The sequence below is a fragment of the Crinia signifera genome, chromosome 3 (assembly GCF_055691185.1).
Source record: "Crinia signifera chromosome 3, ASM5569118v1, whole genome shotgun sequence".
Taxonomy (NCBI): domain Eukaryota; kingdom Metazoa; phylum Chordata; class Amphibia; order Anura; family Myobatrachidae; genus Crinia; species Crinia signifera.
The window spans coordinates 97693537-97711539 of record NC_139219.1 but is presented as its reverse complement, the minus strand read 5'-3'; the positions used below and the strand labels follow the sequence as shown (position 1 = coordinate 97711539).

Sequence of the window (18003 nt, the reverse complement as noted above, 5' to 3'; positions counted from 1 at the left end):
GATGTAGGAATATTTAGGCATCAGTGAATTATTCTTTAGTGGTACTGGAATTGTTACAGAGATATAGAAACATATATGCTGTAGGTAGTACCCTGACAAATGGGCATCCCATTCCAAATACTATAAACAAACAAATGTTGGGCATTGTAGTGTCAAAATATATTTGGAGCTTACTTTAATAAGGATTCGCCCAACTACCAATATACAGTATACAGTAGCTCCTACTGGCCACCTGTAGTATTTGAACCTTTAAATCTAATCAGCTAGTTATGTCGCAATGTTTTTCTCCATCCATGTTAAGGGCTAATATTGTATTTCTAGGATCGAATAATTCTTGGGTCAAATAGTGGATATCTGTACATTGGATTCCCGACTGAACGTGGATGTGATGACATCAGCAAGTTTGACTATGATTTCTTTCAGTCTGAACTGGCAGCAGCTGAAGGCTTCAGCGTAGATAAACTGGGTATGTTTTCTTACCTTGCAACTGTGGGGGTTATACTGATTCACTCGGAAAGGCTCAATCACTCTCTAATAGACAAAACCATATGAACTGCATGTGGGGCTGATGTAACATGTGCAGAGAGAGTTAGATTTGGGTGGGGGTGTTCTCCAAACTGAAATCTATATTGCAGTGTAAAAATAAAGCAGCCAGTATTTACCCTGCACAGAAACAATAAAACACCCAAATCTAACTCTCTCTGCGCATGTTACATCAGCCCCACCTGCAGTCCATATGGTTTTGTCCATTAGAGAGTGATTGTGACTTTCCGAGTGAATCAGAATAACCCCCAGTGTTCACAAGTGAGGGAAAGGTCTCTGTGACTGAAAAAAACACATTCAGAGATATCCTATTAACCATCAGGAGTGGAAAACAGCAATGTTATGCTATTTATCCCAAAGTCTCGACAATGTTTTTTTTTTTTTTTTTTTTAAATCTGATTAGATCACCCCAATAATATTACCATATTGCTGCAAAAACGCACAGGTTCGGTGACACCTGTGTGTTCTCGCCTGGCCACAGCCCCATTTTAGCAAATTTCAGAGATTTTGCTTCGCTTGCATTAGCATGTGCTGGCTTATTGGGCTAATTACCTGCGATCAGCAATTACTTTGATCATGTGTTTTTTTTTTTTAAATGTCTTATAATATTGCTGCAGCTAAACACAGTGGCATGACACAACAACCTACCTCTTAATAGATCCACCAACATGTAAAATTGGCATTCCAGCCAAGAGCAAATTGAATGGTTGACTGTGCAGTTTGGCTACTTACTAACAAAGATAAGTTCTAGCCAGCTCGCACTTGGATCTAACAACTAGATCATGTCTATCCCTTTTTGTGGGGAATTGGATGTGTTAGGACTGTCCACACAGGCGCAAGCTTTAGCCATCTTCTGACCACACACAATGATCCTATAGATTTAGGTGTTGGTAATGTCAGGGAATTGTGTTTTAGTTGCAATTACAGAATAAGAATGCACCATACAGACAACAATATTGGACCAATTTGTTAAAGACATCTTCTTGTTGTGGCATGTAGTCACCCTTTATAAGTAAGAAGGTACCTTTCCCATGTATAGCAGTGTGACCAGTAAATAACATACTGTAGCTACTATTTCACAGCAAAACCTCCTAATACAGTGTTTCCAAAGTCCAGTCCTGGGGAACCCTTAATAGTGCATGTTTTTAAGATGTCCAAGTTGGTGCACAGTTGTATTCATTACTGGTTGATATAATTCAAAATATCTACTGGTGGGGATGGGTCATAGGGTCAACCCTATTACGTGTCGACCTAATTAGTGTCGACACATTGGCTGTATACCTCACAGGTAGCGCTATTTCACTTAACACAGGGGCATAACTAGATATTCGTAGGCCACATAGCAAAAGTTTTTAGGGCCCCCTAGTTAGCAACTGATGGTGATACATGTATGTAAAACATATTACTTAGACAGTAAAGATGGGCCCCATAGCAGACACAGGAGATTCGGAAAACATCCACTGTTAGGGTCCCCGAAGTCTGGAGTTGGGAAACACTGTATCTATTCCTAACTAAAGGCTAATAAGTAAAGTAAGTCTATACTATGCACATACTACAGGGAAACCTACAACTCTCAGCTGTAGCCACTTTGGTATACTTTATATTAACAGGCCAGATTCATGTTACAGTAACAGCAAAATTGCAACGTCCTCTCCCTGCACACACAGACTGTCCAAAGAGACCATCTCTTTCTACCTTGTCCATTTTATAAACTCGGTCAGGGAACTCCTACCATTCTGTACAAGGGGACAGTCCTGATCATAATGACAGGTGCAGCAGATTTACAGTGTCCCGGCCATAGGTGCTGCCGAGGATATAGAGCAATACTAAACTCTCATCTCTGAGGTAGACCATTACATTTCTTATATTTTCTAGACCATTCTTATATTACTAGCTAATCTTTTGAATGGTGTATAATGAATTTGTTATTTCCTCATTGTCCACCTAGGTGCTATGCACAATAAAGATGGTAAACCTGACCCAAGTGTCCTAGCCGTCTTCCATGACTATATTAAATTGATTCCCCTGGTGGCTGAAGCAAATCAGATGAGTGAGGAGCTTATAAAGGTAAAATCTGTAATGGCAAATCCTCTGAACGTATGTTGGAAGTGAATGTGGAGGGTGAATGTGATCTGTAGGAGGCAGAACCCCTCTGATCCCTGTCCTGCAGCTCGTGGGCATTATAATGTGCCCACACATCTGTAACATCGGCTTCCACAGTCGGTACACATGGCAAAATGGCGGATGTACAGTATTAGCCATCAGCTGTGCTGCAGGGCCGATGTGATATGTATGTGAAGTATGTCATCCACAGACATATTGCTGGTACAAACCCACCAATGCAATGTGCACACAAAATATATTGACCATTAATCTATAAACTGAATGAATATATATATGGAAAAGAATACAATATATGAAATATATATATATATATATATATATATATATATATATATATATATGAAAAAGAAAACAATAATTCTAGGAACAAGAAAATAAATAATTGCCTGTCAAATGCACACAATCTTTAAGCGACACAGTCATGGGGATGCACCAACGGCAAAATGTGGTAAACACCCCTTTATCGAGTTTTTACTGCATTTTCTTATGCACTAAAGCCTGTACGCCGGTGTACTACTGCAGGGCAGTATCACCAGAAAATGATGGCTTCTCTCCGCAGCGATGTGTGAGGGAACTGTCATTGATCCCTCCCAGCATGCCCTGCAGCTGGTGCCATCATGTGCAGAGGGACTCCTGGGACTCAGACCTGGAAGTCCACTGATGGTGAGGAATCATAAAGACAGTTCGGTACTTGTTTCCTAGAACGGCCACAATCGTGAGTGATCGTGGCTCTTAATTAAGGGACACGATCCTCACGATGTGGCCGATTTTTTACAATTTTTTCACTTTGATTGACAGAAATCGGGTCAATCGATCGGTCGCGACCAATTAAAATCGGCCGCGATGCGACCGACCGATTGACCCGATTTTTCCATAGACTTCAATGTTAAAAAATCTTTTAACATTGAAATCGGTCGGTCTTGTGCCATTATAATGGCACAAGATGAGATGGACTTGATTAAGTCCATCTCACATAGGGAAAAATGATAAAAAAGGTGAAATGGGCCAATATGACCCATTTCACATTTTTTATGTGCCCGCCATGACCCCACGATAGACGTGAACCCGAAGCGTGGCGAGCGCAGCGAGCCCGCGAGGGGCGGCGGTGCGCGTCCTCCGACCTTTTCATTCCCCTACTATCCACTAGGGCGTGGAGTGAGAATATAATAGTGTGGCGAGCGCAGCGAGCCACCGAGCCCGAAGCGTGGCGAGCGCAGCGAGCCCCGCGAGGGGACGCGTATACCTGTGAAGTTAGACGCGTCCCCTCGCGGGGCTCGCTGCGCTCGCCACGCTTCGGGCTCGGTGGCTCGCTGCGCTCGCCACACTATTATATTCTCACTCCACGCCCTAGTGGATAGTAGGGGAATGAAAAGGTCGGAGGACGCGCACCGCCGCCCCTCGCGGGCTCGCTGCGCTCGCCACGCTTCGGGTTCACGTCTATCGTGGGGTCTAGCACACTTATTAACATTTGGGGGGGCAATTTAAACAAATCTGGTGGAAAAAAAAAAAAAATCGGGTGAAAAATCGTTCGATCGGATCGGTCGCATCGTATGCGACCAAATCGCATGCGATGCGATCGATCCGATTTTTTATCTTACGACCACAACGATCTAAATCGTTGTGGCCGTTCTAGGAAACAAGTACCGACAGTTCTTATTGCAAGAGCTGTCCTTTGCTTTAATAATCTCCTTTGTTAGTGCATATGCGATTATTATGGTTGCTGTAGGCGGCGAATGGGGCCGCAGATGTTAGAGTATCCCGCCCAGTAAGTGCTACTCGCAGTCACATTGCAGGGCAATTTACCCCTCTCATCCCCTCATTAGTGCTGGGAAAGACATGAACCATTGGTAAGATAGTAGCTGCATCTGCTTGTGCTATAAATGCCTACTTGATAAATTGTTTTTTTTTTTATATATATCTGTGAGCAGGACCTGAAGTTTGAACTGAAGGTGAAAAATTTGGCATTGACTGATTCCAGGGGCTATGACCTCCAAAAAGAAATAATGGTGAAAGTGATAAATAAAATTACCCAACAGGTATCTTAGTACATCCGCAGTATGTTCCTCGTGTTTCATGTGACAGCTATGCATCATATTGCTTATTTTACATCTAAATGTGTTCTGTTTATGCAGACTTCATAATGTTCTCAGACATTGAGTATAACGAATCTTAAGTACATATAAGAGGGAGATTCACAGGTAGACGTATATGAAGAAGCAGCTGCGCTACATTCACAGCCGCTACTGCATCTTTAGTCTAATGCCGCCACCGAAGGCTGTTCTACTGAGACATTCACATTCTGCAATTAGTACAAATTCTAGCATCAATCAGACATCGGCCGCACCATTGGACATTACAGCAATACTATGGTTGCTCAGAGTGTCTGATGTAACATGCCCACCAGAGCCAATAAAGCCACTAAGGTAGTCGGTGGATACTGCACTCACTGAATGTGACCTACAGTAGTATATATGGGTAAAAATTAGCTGCTGGTCTCCAGAGAGAGCAGCCACCCTCCCAAGGTAATTTATAGACAAATATTATAGTCGAGACCTGCGCTTGCGGTAAAACAAGTGTATACTAGTGCCAAACCTAGCAGTAAAGTATGAGCTGTACATATGGAATTGTTGGTACAGATGGGAGAGTTAGGGTGTATATTATAATGCTGCAATGATGATAAGATGCTAGTGGGTACATAAAATAAGAATTTTATTAAGCTATATAATTGCTCAGAAATAAAGGGGGGTTGGGGCTGGGTGCGGGTATTTGTGGCTCGGGGCAGGAGCTGGTGGCAGGGCAGGTGAGGTGGACGGGAAGCAAACATAGTCAATGGGAGAAAGTCTTGCATGCTACAGGTAACCGTGTCGCGGGAGGCTGGCGTCCCGTCCTCTTCGTGGTGCACTCTTACCTGTCTTCTTCTTTTTTTTTTTTTATCATTAGATTTTTATTGAGAAAATATTTCTTGTTTTAGATGCACAAAATATCAACATATGATATAAGACAATTACAGTAATTGAGCAAATAGAAAGGAGGGATGGGGGTACAGAAAAAAGAAACAGGGCGAGATTGGGAGGGGGAGTATGGGGAAGGGGGAAGTACATCAGGTACACAATGTCTCAACAACAACAAGTTGTAAATATCCTACTACTTGGCAATCAACGGGTCAATCACAAGTCAGGGCAGGGGCCCTTGGGCTCAAACTAGGGGATCTGAGGGAAGACAAACCAATCGGGACGTTTTGCGTGGAGAGGCAGCCCGTTCTCTCCCTATATTTGGACCACTTAAGCCACTTTGTGCGTATAGATGGGGACATTGTGGAAAAACCGTGATCAGCTGTCTCGAATACAAAATGTTTGTGTATCTTATTTATAATCACTGATATGTTAGGGATTTCGGGTGATTTCCACAGGTAGGCCAAGGAAGCTTTTGTGGCTATCAGGATATGACCCAGGAGGTATTTGTCTTCTCCAATCGTGTCTTTGGGGAGATAGTGGAATAGCGCCACTAGAGGATCCTTTGGGACAGTCACCCCCAGTACCTCTGAGATAAGTAGGAAAACCTCGCTCCAGAGTGTGTGAATTGCAGGGCAGCGCCAAAAGATGTGCAAAAGGTCTCCCGTCATTCCACAATTCCTCCAGCAGCTAGCTGAGACATCTGGCCAAATTGTATGTAACCGCACCGGGGTTTACACACCCAGAAATCTTAAAGCTCGATTTAAAAATAGCTTCCCAAATTTCTTCGTTAAAAGTGTTAGGAAGATCTCTCTCCCACTTAACTTGTGCTGGGAACTTCACTTTTTGCTGTACGCTGAGTAAATATTGATACCACCTAGAGATATTCCCTTTCGTAGACTGGGAAGTGAGGAGAAATGTTAGGATTTTAGGGAGACCACTCTGATCTGGGGATTTTGGCATGTGTTTCTGCACCCAATTCCGTACCTGCAGATATTTGTAAAAATCCTGCTTTGGGATGTTGTATTTAGATTGAAGGAAAGAGAAGGGGGCTACAGTCCCATCAAGAAGGACATCCTGTATAGACTGCAGGCCTAAATCTCGCCAGGTATTTAGCTGTAGGTCCTGAATCGTGAGGGCTATGGAATGGAGGGATAACTGCGGGGTGGGCAAGGCCTTATCCTGAATGCTATGGATTAGACCGTGCCAAGCGGACAAGGTCGCCAGAATCGCTCTACAGTTCCTGGCTTCTCGGGTAGCCAAGGCCCCCGGCATCCAGGGAAAGTCTGATAGGGAGAAAGGTAAAACTGCGTTCTGTTCTATGGATACCCACGGTTTGGGAGCATCTCTAGAGAACCAGTCCCTAATCTGGCCAAGTATACACGCCGAGTGGTATTTTTCCAAATCTGGGTATGCCACCCCCCCTACACTTTTGGCCACAGTCAGAGTTGATCTAGCTATTCTCGGCCTTGCCCCGCCCCAGATGTATTTGGAATAAATTTATTGCACAAAGCTTTAGGGAAGGGTCTAGGGATTGTACGAAAAAGGTACATTAGCTTGGGGAGTAAAACCATTTTTGCCGCTGCCACACGGCCGACCCAAGAAACTTCCTGCATCATCCACTCTTTTGTGATCTTTTCAAATGCCCTATATAGTGGGTCAAAGTTACAGTTCATTAGGTCCCCTTCTCTAGAGAGATTAACCCCCAGGTATTTAATCGATTTTGATTGCCATGAGTATTTGTATTTTTCTTTTAGTCTACGTAGGACCTCCTCCGGCACATTTATAGGAAGGGCTTCTGTTTTTGTCGTATTTAATTTGTAGAAGGAGATGTCTGTATAGGAGTCTAGGATACTGTGTAGGTGTGAGAGAGAAGCCTCAGGTTGGAGTAGGCATAGTAAAATGTCATCAGCAAAGAGGCTGATTTTATGAGAAAGCCCGCCAATCTCAGGTCCAACGACAGATTGCCTAGATCTAATACATTGCGCTAGGGGTTCAATGGACAAGGCAAACATCAGGGGTGATAGGGGGCATCCTTGACGTGTCCCATTGGAAATATTGAATGAGGTGGAAGAGCAGCCATTAGTGAATACCGAGGCCGATGGGGCGGAGTATAACGCTAACATGGATTGTAATATTCCTCCCTTGAACCCAAACCTAGTGAGAGTGGCCTTCATGTAGTCCCAGTTGAGCCTATCAAAGGCTTTTTCCGCGTCCAGGGAGAGAATTAGCATTGGGAGGCCCTGGAGTTGACAATACTCCATTAGGTTAATGACCCTCCGGGTGTTGTCGGACGCTTGCCTGCCCAGCACAAAGCCCACCTGGTCCTGGTGGATGAGTTTGGGGAGTAATGGCGATATTCTGTTGGCTATCATCTTCGCAAATATTTTGATATCCGTGTTTAATAAAGCTATGGGGCGATAGTTTTGTACCGCAGTGGGCGGCTTGCCTGGCTTCGGTATAGTAACTATTCGGGCCCCCAACATCTCCTTAGGAAAGGAGGAGGAATGAGAGGCTTCGTTAAAGACCGACAGGAGCACAGGTGCAAGTGTAGTCTTAAATGCTTTGAATAAATTAGAAGGGTAGCCGTCTGGGCCTGGGGCTTTATCTGAGGGGAATGAATCGATGGCCGCCTCTACTTCACTCAGTGTCCACGGGGAGCCAAGTGCTTCGCAAGTCACTGAGTCAAGAGAGGGGAGGTCTAGCCTATCAAGGAACTTTTTTATTTTAGCTAAAGTTGGTTGGGGCGTGTTGGGATCATCTTTTAGATTATACAGTTGCGAGTAGTACTCCGCGAAAGTGTCGGCTATGGTAAAAGGGTCAACTACTTTGGTACCCCTGGGGGTGTAAATTGCATGTATGCGTTCTTTGGCTCTACGGCCTCTCAATTTGCGGGCCAACAGGCGGCCTGCCTTATTGCCCAGCGTATAATATCTTTGGTTAAGCCTTTGGATATTACGGTGGACTTCTGTGAGGGAGAATGTGTTGACTGTATCCCGGGCGATTAGGAGTTGTCTAAAAAGGGCTTTATTATAAGGGTCTGCTTTATGGGCTTTTTCTAGTGTGGCTGATTTCCTTTCTGCCGAGGCTTGGCGTTGTTTGTACTGTCGCTTCATTCTAGATGCCACTTGTATTGCTGAGCCTCGGATCACTGCCTTCAGCGCACACCAATGCGTGAAGACAGAGGTATCCGAGGGGGAGTTGGTTTTGATATATGAGTCCAGCGAATCTGACAGAGTCTGGCGAGCGTCTGGTTGTGCTATGAGATGTGTACCCAGTCTCCAGGAGCCCGGGGCGATTGTGCGTCTACTAACCTCCCAGCTAAGCAAAAGTGGGGAATGTTCTGACCAAGATATTGGGAGGATACTAATCTTGCTAATGGATGCTAGTGTCTCTCTATCCACCAGTGCCATGTCAATCCTAGAGTATGACCTGTGCACATGGGAGTAAAAGGTGTAGTCTCGCACTGAGGGGTGTTTGGATCTCCAGGCATCGAATAAGGCGTATTCGGCGAGCAGTTGACGAAATTTAGAGGAGGGGTCATTAGGTGGCCTCTGCTGCCGGCTTTGGGTTGGGTGTGAACGATCAATACCAGGATCGAGGACCATATTGAAATCTCCTAGTATCATTAAGGCCCCTTTCATGTGCTGTTGGAGAGTTCTGCAAAAGTTTCTGCAGAATGCTATTTGGTTGGCATTTGGAGCATAGCACGAAACCAAAGTGGTTTCAATATTATTTAAATGACCTACAAGAATCAGGAATCTCCCTTCCGGATCCTCATATTTAGATGACAGCTGAAATGTACAGTGTTGAGCTATAAGTATTGCTACACCAGCCTTTTTTGTGGGACCATTGGCCGTAAAACAGTGAGGGTATCTGGAATCAGTGAAGAGGGGTGGGTTATTTTTTTGAAAATGAGTCTCTTGGACCGCTACTACTTGTGCTTTTAGTTTGTGAAAATAATTTAAAGCTACCTTTCTTTTAGAAGGGGAGTTTAAGCCCTTTGCATGGATAGATACTATGTTAACCATGACGGGCATAAGGGACAGCTGGCGTGGCGTTGATGAAATCGAGAGTATAAATTACTATACCTGATGCATAAGTAGGGGGTGTACAAGGTGACATAAAGGGGAGACATAGGGGAACTAAAACAGAAAGTAAATAAAAAGACTAAGTTGATCTCTCTTGAGATCCTAGCCAGTCGCCATAACGAGGCGACTGTGTACATAGAGTAGGGGGGGTAGTGGCATACCCCCCACCTTCTACCGTATCTCAGTAATTTAGCATAACTCTAACGAAAGGGGGAGGCCTCAGCCCCACAAGACTTATAACTATAAATACTTAATCCGAACATAACTGGAATGCGAAGTAACATGCATAGGTAAATGGCAGGACCTTAAATTCTTGACTGAGGCAACTGAGAGATGTCCCATAACGTGGTAAGTGCTTCAATATTAAGCAAGACATACAATCACACTATTGGTACTTAAACCAATCCTAGCTGGAATACAAAATAACATATATAGGTAGGTAATAGGACCCTAAGTTCTTGACTGAGAAAACTGAGAAAAGTCCCATAACGTGGTAACTGCTTCAATATTAAGCAAGACATACACTCAGACATTAATGCACATTTAGATAATGGGGAAAAGAAGTGTATATCAAACAGGTAACAGTCAGAACAAGATAACTAGGAGAGCTTACCCCCTACTCAACCACAGACCAGTCCTGCTGAAGCCTGCGGTTGGGGGAGCCAGTGGAGATGGGGTCGGTAATGTTCCACGACTGTAGTAGCCTCAGGCCTTCTTCTACAGAGTTGATAGGGACAATGGAGCCTTCACGCGTCACTAACAATTTTGTGGGGAAGCCCCATCTGTAGGGGGTACCAGCTTTCTGTAGAGCAACTGTAATAGGCTTCAGTGACCTGCGTTTCAGGAGCGTTGCGGCGGATAAGTCCCCGAAGAGCTGGATATCCCCAAGGGATGTAGCCGTGTCAGAGGATGGTCTGGCAGCTTTAAGCAGAGCTTCCTTCGTCTGGAAGTAGTGCATCCATAAAAGGACATCACGAGGGGCATTATCCGGAGCCGCCCTGGCCTTAGGCAAGCGATGTATTCGGTCGATAAGAAGGGTTGCAGTAGAAGACTGCGGTAAGAGCCCCTTAAAGAGGTTGATAGCATAGTCATGCAGGCTACTATTTGACACCGATTCAGGGATGCCACGCAGCTTTATGTTATTACGCCGCGATCTATCTTCCAAATCCGTTACTTTGTCACGTAGCGCTCGGACCTCCGCCTCAAGTTCATTATGAGAATCTAGTAGGCTGTTGTGTGACCCCACCACCTCCTCCATCTTAGTCTCCAGGTGATTAGTGCGCCCACCTAAGTCGTCAATCGAATGTTGGCAGGCTTGTAGTGTGGCGCGGAATTTCGCGGTGACGTCATCTTTAAATTGGGTTAGAAGACACTTCATCGTGCCCACCGTCAGAGCGTCTCCATCTCCCATGGGAACCACCGTGGAGCAAGGAGCTGGCGAGGTGACCAGAGTCATCATGGGAGACGGGAGATGAGAGGTCGTGGGAGTGGCGGGAGGGATCACGTCTTTAGGTCTAGGTTGTTGAGAGGGCGGTTTGAAGAAGGAGATTTGGGGGTTTGGTTTTGGGGTCTTGGAGCGTTTGGCTGGCATGACAATTGTGCTGTTCAGCTATGGAAGGTATCCGTTCATGGAAAGTTACATAACAATGGGTTCAGTTTTCATAGGTGAGACCGAGGAATCCCCCTACTTTTGGCAGAAGGCGGGAGGAGTCATACGTGCTAAATTAGCATAGATAGGAGTTTTAGCACTTTGAGAAGTCCCATAATAGAGACCAAAATGTAGGGCAGTCTTTTCTTTTTCAAGCTGAACCTGCCACGGCTAGTACCCCTGGTGGAGAATAAGGTGGACCCCGTAGCACCACCGCAGGGGTTCTGAGTCTCTAGGTATTGATGTGACAGATCACACAATGGTTAACCTCAGGAAGGTCAGTGGCGATGAAAAGCAGAGCTGTACCTTTAAATATGTCCCAATATAAAGCGATATAGAGCAGTCACAGCAGTGGGGACAGGAGTGGCTGTATTCAGGTAGTAAATGACCAGGGCCTGCCACAGGGGAGGAGGGCCAGGTATGAGGCAGCCTGCAGCCCCCCAAGGTCAGGGAGTAAGATCCCTTTGTCTCTCTGTATGGACGCAGAGCCTAAGAAGCCCTGACTGGTGAGAGTGAGGGGTGTCTGCCCCACTCAATATGGCCGCTCTCTACTGCCTCCAGCGCCTGGTGTGGGGTATGGAAGGGCGCTTCCCTCTGGGGGTGCTTGTGCAGGTAAGGGCTATGAGGTGCTGTCCTCCGTTGCCCGCTGTCTGGGGTGAGGTGTGTGGCTGGGGGAGCAGCAGGGGGAGCGCAGCTGCAGCTAGGCTCAGCTCCCAAGATGGCCGCCGCGTCCTCAGTGAGAAGCCTGAGGCGGCCAAACAAGCTCTTCCTACCTTCTAGGAGGGGGGCAGAGCCCCTGGTGATGTCTGGCAGTGGTGGGGGGCACCTCCGGAACATATATTTGTTGAAAAACGGGTTGTCCCGTCGCGATCGCCGCTGCGGAGCTCCGGCGGCGGGTGCGGCTCAAAATCGAGGCCCCGGCTTGTAGGGGTACTAGGCCGCAATCTGCAGAGACCTCTATAAGGGGTCTCCCGATTCCGCAGCTGTTCCCACACTGTCCCCCGCTGGTCTGGGGTGTTGCTGGAGTGGGTAGGGGTGCAGATGGTTACCCAAATAGTGGGTTTTAAAGCACTTTGCTGGAAGGGTAAGCAGGAGCTCTGGCTTCTTGCTTCCTCCTTCTTCCTCGCTCAGGCCACGCCCCCGCACTCTTACCTGTCTTCTAATGTCCCACGATGTCCTCTCTCCTGTCGGCTTTGAAGCGCTGATCCCCACAGTGCTGCAGGGCTTCGGCACGGCCGTGAAGTAGGACGGCGTCGTGAGACACCGGGTGCCATTCAGCTGTGTGCTCAACTCCTCTGCGGGAGGAGACTTGCTGGGAGTGTGTGGATAGATGTGTCCTCCAACGCATGTCAGCCTTCCGTTCTTATTTAACACCTTTACTTGTGGGATCATGGATATCTTTTAGCCTTTTAGAACCACAAGTAAAGGTGTTAGATAAGAACCTAAAAGTTGTTAGACCCATCCCCCACTCCTAATAAACTTCTAAAATGGAAAATGTTACAGACAGAAATGGTCTTTTAGCCCACTACGGCATTCTGCTCATTCACGCCCACAAACATTTAAAAACTCCACCTGCCAGTGTATCTGGTTACACAAGCTCCCTGAAGAAGGCCAGAAGACCGACATGCGTTGGAGGACACATCTATCCACAAACTCCCAGCAAGTCTCCTCCTGCAGAGGAGTTGAGCGCACGGCGCACAGCAGAGGTTGCGGCTGTATAGCACCCGGTGTCCCACGAGGCCATCCTGCTTAATGGCCGTGCCAAAGCCCTGCGGTACTGTGGGGATCAGAGCTTCAAAGCCGACAGGAGAGAGGACATCGAGGGATGTTAGAAGACAGGTGAGCATGCACAGCGAAGAGGATGGGATAACAGCCTCCTGCGACACGGTTACCTGTAGCATACGAGACTTTCTCCCATTGACTCTGTTTGCTGCCCGTCCACCTCACCTGCCCTGCCACCAGCTCCGACCCCGGGCCACAAATACCCGCACCCTGCCCCAACCCCCCCCTTGGGACTCGGCGGCAGTTTCTTATATAGTGCTGCATATTCTGTTGCGCTTTTCAAAATTCCCCATATGACCCATTACAGGGGGGACAATATGCTTTCTATCTGGACTTCCCTCTTACTATATAATTGGTATAATCTATTTTCATCTATTTAATGTAACATATAGGAATTTCAACACTTGTGATTGCAATAATAAATTAAGAGGGAAGTCCAGGTAGTGAGGATTTTCTGGAACGGGTCATGTTGGGAAGTATAAATTATGTAATATTCTAAATATGTCCAGTTTCTTCTAGGTGCAATCTCTCCCCCTGGTAATGAATGCATTTTATTTGGTACATTTCATTCATTCAGAATGATAGCACAAGCACGTGACATAGCAAAGATTCTGGCACGTTAGAAAATATGTAAATAATAACTGAATGTAAGAATATGAAACTACATTTATGAGGGGGATACATCGGAATGTCCGGCAATGGGGATTCCAGTGTTCAGAATACTGATACCCTCCCCGCTACCTAATTCTTACCTCTGCTGATGCCTATCCCTAACCCAAGAAAAAAATGCCCTATGGGCAAATCAGGCGCAAAAAATTGATAATATATACAGTATGTTTTTTTATTTAAGATACACAGCTCAAAAGTATGCTGCTCCCAAAGAAAAGACAAAGTCTTTTATACCAAGAACAAGAAATATATACTAAAAAAGAGAGCGCACTGTGTTGATCAATTTTAGATTTTTACTATACAAATAATGACACATTTAATACATTATGAAAAATAATAATATAAATATACAGACAGTATAATTAAAATATGCATGAAGCACTAGAAATACATTAAAACTTTCCGACCGTGAACCAGATTAATAATTTGTGCCTTCAATTGAGACAGTTCCTGAGGGATCAATAATAAAGTTCCTTTTTAAGAATTGTGCTAATGTACAGCTGATAGCTATCAGTGGGACGGTGCTCCTTATAGTAAAAAATGGGTTATATTACCAAGTGTCTCCTGCAGATAGGTGGGGTGGTGATGTTATATCCAGACGGACCGCCCGCTTCTACCGGTGTTGCTCCGATGGTGAGGGAGCCGGTACCGGGAGCAGGTGATGTTGTATCCAGACGGACCCCCGCTTCTACCGGTGTTGCTCCGATGGTGAGGGAGCCGGTACCGGGAGCAGGTGTCTTGAGACAGAACTCAGCTGGTCTGCTGACAACCAGCGCGGCCCCGATGGAGAGAGAGCCAGCGCTGGGAGCTGACAAGGCTTGAGGAGTAAGTCACGCCGGACGGTCAGATGTAATGAACGTCTCTGCACACCTGTGCAGGGGACACTGGAGAGATGCACCTTGGGCTGTTGGTGGGAGCAGTCCGGCAATGTGGGGCACAAATGAATCGATACAGGCAATCTGGAAAGCGGTCACGATCGGAGTAAAGTACGTCTTGACGCGTTTCTCCGTCCTTCTATTGCTGACGGTTTCATCAGACTTACTCCTCAAGCCTTGTCAGCTCCCAGCGCTGGCTCTCTCTCCATCGGGGCCGCGCTGGTTGTCAGCAGACCAGCTGAGTTCTGTCTCAAGACACCTGCTCCCGGTACCGGCTCCCTCACCATCGGAGCAACACCGGTAGAAGCGGGGGTCCGTCTGGATACAACATCACCTGCTCCCGGTACCGGCTCCCTCACCATCGGAGCAACACCGGTAGAAGCGGGCGGTCCGTCTGGATATAACATCACCACCCCACCTATCTGCAGGAGACACTTGGTAATATAACCCGTTTTTTACTATAAGGAGCACCGTCCCACTGATAGCTATCAGCTGTACATTAGCACAATTCTTAAAAAGGAACTTTATTATTGATCCCTCAGGAACTGTCTCAATTGAAGGCACAAATTATTAATCTGGTTCACGGTCGGAAAGTTTTAATGTATTTCTAGTGCTTCATGCATATTTTAATTATACTGTCTGTATATTTATATTATTATTTTTCATAATGTATTAAATATGTCATTATTTGTATAGTAAAAATCTAAAATTGATCAACACAGTGCGCTCTCTTTTTTAGTATATATTTCCTATCCCTAACCCCCCTGCCCTGCAGCCTAACACTCCCTCCTCACAGCCTAACACTAACTTTCACTCCCCCACATTCAAAACCTAACCCCTCCTTCCCGGGTCTAGCCCTAACCTGCCCCATATACTTACGTTCACCATCCCAGCAGTTAGGGATTTCAGTGCCGGCATCCTCCTTGATCAGATTCCAGTGCCAGTCTCCCCGTGGAAGTCGGGATGCTGGCATTGGTATTGTGAATGCTGGCATCCCCACCACGGGGATGCTGAATGCACCCCTTTAAAATGCTATAAATATAAGAAATTAAATGGTTTAGAAATTAAATAAATGAATTTATTTATTTATTAACAGTTTCTTATATAGCGCATACATATTATGCAGCGTTTTATAGAGTATAGTTGAACATTCACATCAGTCCCTGCACCAGTGGAGTTCACAATCTATATTTCCTACCGCATGTACACGCACACACAGACATTTTTTTAGGGTTCATTTGTTGGGTGCCAATTAGCCTACCAGTATATTTTTGGATAGTGGGAGGAAACCGGAGTACCCGGAGGAAACCCACGCAAGTACGGGGAGAATATACAAACTCCGCACCGTTAGAGCCATGGTGGGAATCGAACCCATGACCTCTGTGCTGTGAGGCAGTAATGCTAACCATTACACCATTCGTACTGCAATATAAATGAAACAGTCCCTAACTAATAACATCTGGTAAATTTATTCCAAAACAAAAACAGTTATATTTGAATGACTAAAGAGTATTAACAGTATATACAATGCCTTCTTAGGAAACCTGTATCACTGACTGCAATTTGTCTTGAAGGTATGGATATGGTCAAAATCCAAGTTCATTAACAGGAAGTTCCTGATGGAGGAGCTGTACCAGAGATTTCTAAATGGAGTCACTACACTGGACCGGGAAAGTGATCCATTCTGGGACCCGGTTGAGGCCATTCATTTAGGATCAGCTCACATCTGGCTACAGTCTCTAGCTTATTGTATGAAACTGGAGGAACAAACAGAACTTCTGGATTCTGAAGGGGTAGAGGAAGCTATTATCATGATAACTATCACCCCCTGCTCCAGTACTGGAAGGTATATTTATACTCACTGACACGTGGGTTTTGGTAGAAAATAGAAATTTGCTACATCTGTTACAAAGATGATTTTACTATTTAACCTTTTACTGGCCCAACTCATACTTGCCTACATTTAAAATCTAGTTTCAGAGAGTCTCCTGCAGAATGCAGGAGGGTAGGCAGCTATGGCCCAACCCAAAATGACACATTTATTTAATGATATACAACATCTACCTTTATAAAAGCAACATGAGCTTATGATATGGACAGGTAAAAAGTTTTGGTTCCTCAGAATCAGATAACCCCAAAGGTTGAGTGTTTGGGTAAAAATTCAAGTTTGCAAGTCTAGGAACCTCCCAGGGGTGTAACCAGAAATGTGTGGGCCCCATAGCAACATATTGAAGGAGAGTCACCATTCCACACCAGTTATTTGTTTTATGCCCTATAATGGTACCCTATTCATTTTCCAAAATAGTGCCCTTAGTTAATATTATGTCCTATTTTGCCTTTGTTTATTTTATAAACCATTATAGTTTCCTAGTTTACATGATGTCACATTGTATGGCTGCCAGTAAACACTATGCCACATTACAGTGCCCCTTGTTCATACTGTGCCACATTAGAGTGTACTCCAGTTCAAATTTTGCCATATTACAGCGCCACACTATGATGCCTCAATTATACATTGTGCCACATTACAGTGCCCTGGTTTATATTATGTAACATTATAGTGCCCTCCTCATTACAATGAGCAGATCAGATTATGACAGGTTACTGTGCTGCTCACCAGTTAATATTGTACCACGTTACAGTGGCCGACAGTTCTATTTATGACACTTTACAGAACCCCGCATATTATTATAACCTCCACTACACGCACACACCTCTTGCTCAAATTGTAATGCCACACAGTTCAGGCTGGGCAATGAATCATATTAAATTGCCCCCCTAAGCCTCTGAACCCCATAGCAGTGGCACCCCTATAGTTATGGCTACTGTAAATCTTAATACACAATATTATTTTGTAAGAAAACAAAGGGGCATTGATGAAAGTGATAATATATTGCATAATTATATATATATATATGTTCTAGCAAAAAATATATGATTAAGCAGGATAATAACACAGATTAGCTGATGCTCTCCATTGGCATATATTGGAGATCATCTGTGAGGCAGTGGTAGGGCAGCATACAGTATGTGGATAATACTTTGAGCTTTTTTCCATAGGCCCTTAAGCGAAGAAGATATTGTCATAGATCCTTTGGAATTATTAGGACGAAAAATCGTTTTCCAGATTCATATCTTACAGTGTCTTGGTGTTCGATGGCTGAGAGAGGCCACAGACAGAGGGATTCAGATTGGGTAAAGCAAGGAGAATATGTCTTTTTGTTGGCTACTATTGGGCTTTATATTCATCACCACATGCTGAACACAGGACATGCAACATGTGCCATACAGAACCTAGATTATTTAATACATGACATTTA

The 18003-nt window shown here is 45.1% G+C and overlaps 1 protein-coding gene across 1 annotated transcript in view; it reads left to right on the top strand.

The window, feature by feature from the left end:
- The window catches only part of LOC146062892 (kinesin-like protein KIF28), a 64213-nt gene extending 46273 nt beyond the window's left edge, over nucleotides 1–17940 (top strand). The window contains exons 14-18 of the mRNA XM_083174899.1: nucleotides 322–466; nucleotides 2492–2610; nucleotides 4596–4703; nucleotides 16258–16529; nucleotides 17744–17940. Of these exons, the coding sequence (XP_083031025.1) occupies nucleotides 322–466; nucleotides 2492–2610; nucleotides 4596–4703; nucleotides 16258–16529; nucleotides 17744–17882 (783 nt within the window). The 3' untranslated portion in view covers nucleotides 17883–17940. The remainder of the gene's footprint in view (nucleotides 1–321; nucleotides 467–2491; nucleotides 2611–4595; nucleotides 4704–16257; nucleotides 16530–17743) is intronic.
- Nucleotides 17941–18003: the final 63 nt, after the last annotated feature.